A 9507-nucleotide genomic window follows, 5' to 3' on the forward strand; every position below is an offset into this window, starting at 1 on the left:
GAAGGGCTAATAAATATTTACAATAAATTACAAGTGATGTGTTCTATTTCCTACAAAAATCAGATGGGGGAATATACTTTGGATAACAGACAGTATTTGTGTTGTAGTCGACAATCGAGAGAATTTTGAATCCCGATCCTCCTCCATTGACAACTTCGTCGTAAGTCGGTTCTTTGGAGATCAAATTGGCCTCGCATTGAAACTTGACAGATTTCTTGGCACGTCCTGGGAATATCAAATTGATAGGTTGACGGCGGAGACGTTCTCGACGATTGTAAATGGGTTTAGGCGGACGAGTTTTTTTCTGAAAAACAGTTTTATTTGTTTCTGTAATGACCTACAAGAGAAACCTACTTCGAACTGAAGTTTCATTGGAGTCTGGCAAGGAGTTTTCGCATGACTAATGTAATCTGGCACGTTGTCAAATAAATCCGGTTTTCTCAGGCATGATTTTTTTGGTGTCGAATGATGGATTGTGAGTTGGCAACTTGTGTGACTTTGAATTTCGTTCAAACGTTTGGTAACTTCTATTTTGATCAATGCATTTGACACTGCCTCACAGTTTACTGGTAGAGAAAGAAGTGGTACAACTGCTTCAACGACTTTTGGTTTATCTTCGATGCAAGGTTGGATTAGCATTGGATGTCCGAACAACATTGCCATTTGTTGAGCCAACCACATCGGATCTCCAGGCATCACGATTGGAGGAGAAGAAGGAGGAGGTTGGACTACAACAACTTGTTTCACTTCGATTTCAGCAGCAACAGGTTTTTCCGGACTTTGGATTGGCGTTGATGGAATTGACAATTCGGGTGAAGAAATAAATCGAGTAGGTGTTGAGACTCGTGCATCTCTCTCAGACTCTCCTTTTCCGATTGGTGTCATTTGGTCGTTCTCTTCAGCAACATTCTGATAATAGAGATTTTCAATAGATATGAAATGTAATTTAATAATTTAACTCACTGTCCTTACCTTTTCAGGAGTTGCAATTGTTGTATTTTTCACAGCTTCAAGAAGTGGAACTGGATTAGGAAGTATTGGAACGATCGGCATCAAGGTTGATGGTGTAGCGCAGGATTTGGGGGTGATTCCTGTGACAACCGGAACCGGAGTCACCATTGCAGCAGTTTCCTTTTTTACCAAAAATTCCAACATCTTTTTGCTGGCTTCCTCGATTTCAGTATTTTTAGCAGGGCTGGTTGTCACTCCAGCGCCCAACAGTTTCGCTGACTTTTCCACTTTGTCAGATTGTATGTCTGTGGCCACACTGCAGGTTTGTGATTGAACGGAAGCCGCCACGATGATATTCCGTGTGACCGCAGGAATGGGTTGTTTGGAAGCAAGGAATTTCTGCATACGCTTAGCAGCTTTCTCTAGTTCGCTATCCTCTTCTTGGTTTAGCTTTGGTTGATTTGTATTGATTCCTTGCAGACTTATAGCAGACAACGGAGCAGAAGTAACATTTGTGATTTTGCATAGTTCTTCTGAAATTAGATTTTGTTTTACAATTGTAGTCTCTTATCTGGAAGCAAAGAATACAAACTTACGTTTTGCAGTACTGTCCACGTCATCCACGTTCTCACCTTGGTTTCCTGTTAGTTGTTTTGGATTGCAATCAGGAAATGTATCAGTCTGCTGAGAAATAGGTGTTTCCGTATTTCTGACCAAGTCCTCAGTCGTTGGCTCAGTAAGTTTCATGTCCGCCGATTTGGATTGTTTGGCTGCAAAGAATGCTTGCATCCGCTTCTCGGCTTTAAAAATTGCGTCTTCTTTTGCTGGACTAGTTTGAAACGTTCCTTGGATGATTGCTGTTTTCCGGTTGCTGCCACCTGCAGGCTCTTGAGAAATGGGTGCATACACAGTTCTGACCTCGTTTCCAGTTGAACTCGTTTGAAACGTTTTCCCTCCATTTTTGTTTCCTTTGGTCTTAAGGAATTCCATCATTCGTCTATGGGCATTAGCAATCTCATCATCTTTGACAGGACTGCACAGCAACGAATCTTCAATATCGAGGTTTTTGCCCTCAGTAGTCGAATTTTCATTGCTATGATCTAATACTAACAGCAATGGCAATTTGTTTTTGACGGTCATTCCAGTGTCCAACGGTTTTGCTGAATTTTCCGCTTTGTCAGCAGGAAAACAATTGACTGCTAGTTTAGCTGGCTCCAGAAGTTTCATTTCCGCCGATTTAGTTTGTTTGGCAGCAAGAAACGCTTGCATTCGCTTCGCGGCTTCCAAAATTGCATCTTCTTTAGCTGGACTGCTTCGAGATGTTCCTTGGATTACTGCTGTTTTCTGGTAGTTCCCATCCTGTGATTTTCCAGCAAAAGCCGACGAACCGTGTGTTTTATTGTCAGTGATTTTTGCGAGTTCGAGTTCGGTCTTATCGGTCGATGGTTTAGCGATGACGCTTTCCAATTGCTCATTAGCTTTGATAACCGTATCTACTGCTGCTGGTTCTGTGTGAATCGGTTTTGTGGGAATGAGCTTAGTGACGTTGATATCTTGTTTGCCAACTGGAGTCGCCTGCTTGGATGCAAGGAACGCTTGCATACGTTTTGCCGCTTCTGCTAATTCACTATCCTCAGCTTGGTTTAGCTTTGGTTGATTTGCATTGATTTCTTGCTGATTTAGAGCAGTCAATGGAGCAGAAGTATTGCACGGTTTTTCTGAAATTGGATGCTATTTAACAAATGTAGTCTCTTGTCTGGAAGCAAGAAACATCAACTTACGTTTTACAGTATTATCCACGTCATCCAATTTCTCATCTCGATTTCCTTTTAGTTGTTTTGGATTGCATTCACTACATCTAACGCTCTGCTGAGAAATAGATGTTTTAGTATTTCTGACCAAGTCTCCCGTTGTTGGCTCCGAAAGATTTTTATCTGCTGATTTAGCTTGTTTAGCAGCAAGAAACGCTCGCATTCGTTTCTCAGCTTCCGAAATTGCGTCTTCTTTAGCTGGACTGGTTTGAGACGTTCCTTGGATTATTGCTGTTTTCCGATTGCTTCCAACCATTGGGGTTTTAGCAAAAACCGATGAACCGACCTCCAAAGATGCCTCCGTTATTGCTGGACTGGTTTCAGATGTTACTTTGCAGTTCATCACGATTGTGTTGTTTTTACAAAGTGGAGTACCACCAGCAGACGAAAAGTCTAGTGTTTCACTATCCGGAGTTTCTTGAATCCCAATGTTTGCCATGGAAGTTTGTGATTGAGCGGAAGCCGCCAAGATGATATTCCGTGTGACCGCAGGAATGGGTTGTTTGGAAGCAAGGAATATGTGCATACGCTTAGCAGCTTCTTCTAGTTCACTATCCTCAGCTTGGTTGAGCTTTGGTTGATTTGTATTGATTCCTCGCAAACTTATAGAAGTCAACGGAGCAGAAGTAGCATTTGTGGTTTTGCACGGTACTTCTGAAATTGGATTTTGTTTTACAAATTTAATTTCTTGTTTGGAAGTAAGGAACGTCTACTTACGTTTTGCAGTATTGTCGACGTCAATCGAGGAGTCACCTTGGTTCACTTGTGGTTGTTTTGGATTGCATTCAGAAAATGTATCAGTCTGTTGAGAAATAGATGTTCTCGTATTTCTGACCAAGTCTATAGTTGTTGGCTCCAGAATCTTCTTATCTGCCAAACGGGCCTGCTTAGCAGCAAGGAATGCTTGCATTCGCTTCTCGGCTTCCAAAATTGCGTCTTCTTTTGCTGGACTGGTTTGAAGCGTTCCTTGGATGATTGCTGTTTTCCGTTTGTTTCCGCTCAGTAAGATTCCAGCAGACGTCGATAACCCAGCCTCCAATGATGCGCATCCTATCGCTTCACTGGTTTCAGATGTTACTTTGTTATTCATCATGATTGAGTTGTTTTCGCAAAGTGAAGTAGCAGCAGACAAGAAATTTTGTGTTTCACTATCCGCCGTTTTTAGGAGCCCAATTTCTGTCTTGGAGGTTTGTGATTGAGCGGACGCCGCCACGTTGATATTCCGTATGCCCACAAGAACGGTTTGTTTGGAAGCAAGGAACTTCTGCATACGCTCAGCTGCATCTTCTAGTTCACTATCCTCAGCTTGGTCGAGTTGCGGCTCCTTTGAATTTTTTTCAGACAGTACCACTGCAGGCTCTTGTGAAGTGGGCCGAATAATATTTTTGACCTCATTTCCAGTTGAACTAGTTCGAAACGTTTTCCCTCCGTTTTTGTTTCCTTTTGTCTTGAGGAATTTCATCATTCGTCTGTGGGCATCGGCGAACTCATCATCCTTGACCGGACTGCACAGCAACGAATCTCCAGTTTCTGGTTTTCTGCTGTCATCAATCGTGTTTTGATTCAACTGGTCCATAACATATGGCATCGGTAATTTATTGCTGACAGTCTTCAATGTTTCGATGCCTTCGCTGGTGATGTGAGGAACTTTATCAGCTTTGGTGGACATGTCAGATGTAAATCGATTGAACGCAGTTCCAGAAGTCATCGGAGTAGTCTGTGCAGATTTTGCCATCAGATATGCTTGCATCCGCTTTTCAGCTTCGATCAGAGCATCTTCTTTTGCTGGACTCGTTTGAACTGCTGACGCAGAGCAGATATCATTGTCTACTACTGCTGATGGTTTAGCATGAATCGATGAATCTTGATTTTCTTTTGGGAGAACTATACCAGTTCCTACATTAGACTTTTCGAGTTCTGATTTGGAGAAATCACGTTCCGTGAACATATCCAATCCAATGATATCTTCTTTTTCTTGACCAAGATCAATGAGAGTTGGAGGATTGAGCATCGTCATGTTTTGATCTCTCTTGACGAGTGAAGCTGCTTGATCCAAGGCTAGTATCATCTGCAAGCGTTTTTCAGCGTTCCCCAGCTCCTTTTTTTTGTGTTGACTGCTTTGGAGCTGGCCCTGATGTTTTCCAGATAGTTTTGCAGTTTCTAGAGCACTTCTGGTTTCTTTTTTCCTCAAAAGGTCCATTATTTGACTGTTAGCATTGGCCAGCTGATCATCTTCGACATGTGTGCTGTTCAAGGTGCTCCCGCTTCCGATGGTTTGTTCTTTGTGAGTAGAACTTCTTGCTGTTGTTGGCTCGTTCTTTTTCGATGGCGTGGTAAAAAGATTTTCAAAATGACCGTTAATACCCAATGCACTCTGAAAGTACGAAAGCTACTCAAAGCCCCAAATCACATTTCTAACTTACCATATCTTGTAGACGCTTAGCAGCCAATATTTTAGGATATCCAGAGTACAGTAACTTGGAGTATCCGGCAAATGAGTGAGGTTGGTCTGGAGACCGGGGAACGAACATTTCAAAAGTTTTGAATCCGTCTCTCGGTGGCGTCCCAAATTGATAAACTTTGCGTGGTGTATTCTGTAACAGCAAAATGTTTTCATTTGCAAAAGTGAAAGGCAGTACTCACCGAGAGCTTTTTCTCTAAAGTCGATCGATTTTTACCACTTCCAACGCTTTTAACTGTGTCCAAACGACCAACCACTTCAGAGTTTTTGTTTTGTCTAACAGCGTAATCAATGCGATCAGAATCGAAAATATTCTGAGAGAAGTATTGATCGTACGGCGAGTTAGGTCTCTGAAAATAGAATACTACAAATCTGAAGGTGCATGTCAATACTTACCGAGAAAAAGAAGTTGTTTCCGAGTGAATGACGGGAATCCGAATGTGGAGATAAACACTCAAACTTAGAACCATCTCTGGCTTTTCTATTCAACGAATAGCCATAAACTGGCGGTGCAGATTTTGGAGGACAATCGAACATTACACATGGCGCTTTGCTCTGAAAAAATAATTAGGTACTTTATAACATCAATCACATTAAAAATGTACCTTATTCATGCGATCTTCCGGCGTGAGCGGCACGGGAATCTCTTTTTTGAAACGCTTGCGTCCAATCATGTTGTCTCCAAGTTTTATTACGTGTTCTGGAAATATTGTGATGGGATTACAAGAAAAAACGATGGGAACTAGACGAAAAACCGAAAAATAAGCGAAAAAATGAAAAAGAATGATGTTTTCGCCACGAAAAATGCTGTGCGCAGGCAGTCCGCAAACACCGCACGCGCAAGGTACTTTTGCGCGTAAACCCTTTTCCCTGCCCGTTTTCGGGTAGCTTGTCCCCTCGCAAGAAGGAGTGTTCACAAAGACATGGTTGAATACGAGAGCCCACGGGAATTCAAAAATAAGTTTGAAAGTTATCATTAACATTTATCAATTTTTCAAAATTTCCATTTTCTTGAGATTTCCATTTTTTCGAGATTCTCTTTTTCTGTTTGCTAAGTTGATGAGTTTGGCAGAGGAAACATGAACCAAAAAAAGTTGTTCTATGACGTCACCTCGTTTTTGAAAAATGCAATTTTTTCGAAAAATTTTAAAAATCACTTTTTCCCCGGTCTGCTCAGAAAGTGGAGTTTATAAACAACTTTCACAAATTTCATTCAGTTTTTTAAAAATTTGAAACATATTAAAAAAATATTTAGGTCCTGAAAAAGGAGGCAATGTGACACCCTCCAAAAAATCTTTTTCAAGGCAAATTTGACATATTAGGTTGATTTATAATTTTCTGCAATGTTCAAGCTTGCCGGTTGTCGTTTTGATTTCTCGGCACAGGAATTCTTCTTACATGTGGTTGTTTTTATGTTTGGTAGACCTACTCAAGTACTTGTTTCAGTTTTCAAGTTTCACTTCTCGCTAAATTACCTTGATTCAAAAGTTTGAAACAAGAAACTTATATCTGACTGAAAAAGTTCTTCTCTTTCAGCTATCAGAGCTAGATTTGAAGTTATTGCAGGGAATCGTTGAAGCTGATTTGTATCAAACCACCCGTAAGTTGTCAACTTCATTAGCTCATGTAGCTGTCGTTCATGGATGAAAACCAAATTATCGGAATGAATTTCCCGAAAACGGAACCGATCTTTGGTTCTCGGGTCGGAAGATCACTCCGACATACAGCATCACTGTTTTGTGTGTTTGTAATAAGCTCTATGAGATTCTCAAATTCTTCCCGTGGACTGATTTGTTTGCACAGGAACACAAATAATGATGTGGCAGTTGACCTTTAACTCCTCCTCTCTTACTCTTTCTCTCTCGTCTACACAGAAATTTTACATACTCCTCATTAGCCTACTATTTTTATTCATTTCTATCAAAAATGACTGCCAAAATTTCCTATCCTGGCCTCAAGTGCATTCTCGAGTTTTTGGAAGTTAGTCCACGGTGAGTGATTTCCTGCAAAAACCGTCCATTTTCACTCTTTTCTTAGATTCCACATGACCTGCCGGAGCTCTGATCTACAAAAAATTGACAATAGAATTCCTCTTCGCGTCAATAATCTTAAAATATGGAAAAATAAAGTATCTCTAGACGACATGTCTTACTGTACCGATCAAACTGGTCAAAACGAGCAAAAACGAATGAAAGTGGACAAGTCCAAAGAAAAGTTATTAAGGAAATATTTTGAAGGAAGAACAAATATTCACGTCAACCATGTGGTTTTCCACGAAGCGCCTTTTTATAGACGCATTCCAGTTACGCTTCAATTGAACGTCAATAAATTGGAAATACCATCAAGTTCTTTTGTGGATTATCTTGATAATATTGATACTAATTGCCTTCCTATAAAAAATTTAATACTTAGTCTCTATGAGCCATTTGATGTCAATCATCCGGTGATTGATTCAGCTCAAAATGCGATTTTGAGACTCATCGGACATCAAGATAAGTTAAATGGCACCGAGAAACTTCAGAGAGGAAAATTACACATAGAAAATACTGGCTTTGAAAAAGTGGATGTAGTCGGAATAATTAGAAATTGGATGGAGAATGGAAGGAAAATTGGAACAGAATATTTACTCTCTGGTGATGTCGTCTGTATCTACAATACGTTCTTGGGTATAGAAAGAGAGTTTGGCGATTTCACAAAAAAATTGGAGGAAGTCAATGAACGGTGAGTAATCAAAAAATTGGTCAAATTTTAAATTTAATATTTGTTTTTAGAATTCTCGATTCTCTGCCACAATTTTCCATTCCAATGAGTTCAACAGCCAATATTCTCGTCTATGGAACTGAAAAGTTAGTCCCCCGCATCGTTTATCGCCTTGTCTTGAGAGTAGTGGCAGTTGAAGAATGAGTATCACTACAGAAGACCATCCTGGATTATCTAAAAGATGAATGCATAAAGTTTTACATGTCTTTCGTATTTCTAATTTATAACAATTTCTTGCAATTTTTTAACATCAACCTCCTCTTCCTATTCCATTGTTCTTTTCCTTTTCTGTTACTTCGAACTGTTTCAGCAATTTTTTCATTTTGACTATTACATTTTTCAATTATTTAGTATACTACAACAAAAAACAATTTCTGTTTTCTCAATTTTTAATATGGACTTTTATCATGTACCATCTCATTTTTTATTATTATGCAAGTTTTAACTAATAAATTTTACTCCATAGTCAGTAGTTCCAGTTTTACTTTTTTATATTTGTGAATGTCGTCAATTCAACAATCGAAACAATAAATCTATATTTAAATCAAGCTATCACTGGTTTTAATTTTTAGACAATCTCGTATTTTTAACTTGCGTTCACATGAATTAAATCTGTTTCTATGCATAACCATCTGTTTCAAATAATGGAATGCTCTTCAAATATTTGACTATTGTCAAAAACGGACCAATCGAATACTCAATGTGACTCAAAAATCTAGATATAAGCAATACTACTGTTGTTAGAGGGTTATTTGTCGACTTAATTGTTTTTTAAGAGAGATAGCGTACAATTTTCCATCTGCTCTTTTGTTCTGCCATCTGTCAAGTGTGAGATACTGCCAGTGGAGATAAATAGGGCTAGACACCACACCACACCTGTTGCCTGAGCGTTGAGACAGAATTGATCCGGAGTTTGGAAATCCGCTGGTCGTTTATCAAATATTTGATCTACAAAGAACCCTCTTCTCATTAATCCTTTGTGCCGTGCTTTGAATTGGCTCAGCACTAACTGAACAATTTGGATTTGGTGTTGGTGACGTATAAATCCGTAAATGATGTCACCATTCTTTGGAATGATTGTGGGGTTTGTCGTTCAGCCAAGGTAATGAACGTTTTTCCAATTATATACTCAATGCCAATTATATACAAAAGTAGCCGAAATGCATGGATTTACAGTAAACTACAGTAGCGAGCCTAAGTGAGAGTTTCTGGATGAAAAACAAACATAACTTTTAAATATTGCATGCAAGATGCTTTATCACACATAATAAAACACATTTATGTGTTCCTTGTTTGTGCTGTAGTCAGAAAATACCAGAAATTGAGAAAAAATAGGAATTAAAAAAATTTTTAGCGAAAAAAATTAGAAAAATTATTTTCTCTTAATCTGTAATTTTTTGATGTTGGTTTGTAGAAAAACACAAGACACGTTTTTTGATGCATGTTTTGGCTAATTTGAAACATTTTTTGATGAGTTATGAAGATTTTTCCGAGGACACTACTTTTGACTTCTGGAGCTCTAGC

General features: G+C 39.2%; 2 protein-coding genes across 2 annotated transcripts; one reads left to right on the forward strand and one right to left on the reverse strand.

Annotated features, from left to right (window-relative positions):
- Positions 1-43: 43 nt before the first annotated feature.
- Positions 44-5897, reverse strand: GCK72_022956 (uncharacterized protein; the record flags this gene model as incomplete). Its single annotated transcript, XM_053735148.1, has 10 exons — positions 44-304; positions 355-909; positions 964-1484; positions 1548-2669; positions 2733-3416; positions 3480-5136; positions 5186-5356; positions 5406-5573; positions 5620-5778; positions 5829-5897. 10 exons carry the CDS (start codon positions 5895-5897, stop codon positions 44-46), a joined length of 5367 nt encoding a protein of 1788 aa, XP_053578714.1.
- A 1252-nt stretch (positions 5898-7149) lies between these two features.
- GCK72_022957 (uncharacterized protein) lies at positions 7150-8127 on the forward strand (the record flags this gene model as incomplete). Its single annotated transcript, XM_053735149.1, has 3 exons — positions 7150-7214; positions 7636-7944; positions 7995-8127. The coding sequence occupies 3 exons, from the start codon at positions 7150-7152 to the stop codon at positions 8125-8127; spliced, it is 507 nt and encodes a 168-aa protein (XP_053578715.1).
- Positions 8128-9507: the final 1380 nt, after the last annotated feature.

Source organism: Caenorhabditis remanei, chromosome X (genome assembly GCF_010183535.1).
Source record: "Caenorhabditis remanei strain PX506 chromosome X, whole genome shotgun sequence".
Lineage (NCBI taxonomy): Eukaryota > Metazoa > Nematoda > Chromadorea > Rhabditida > Rhabditidae > Caenorhabditis > Caenorhabditis remanei.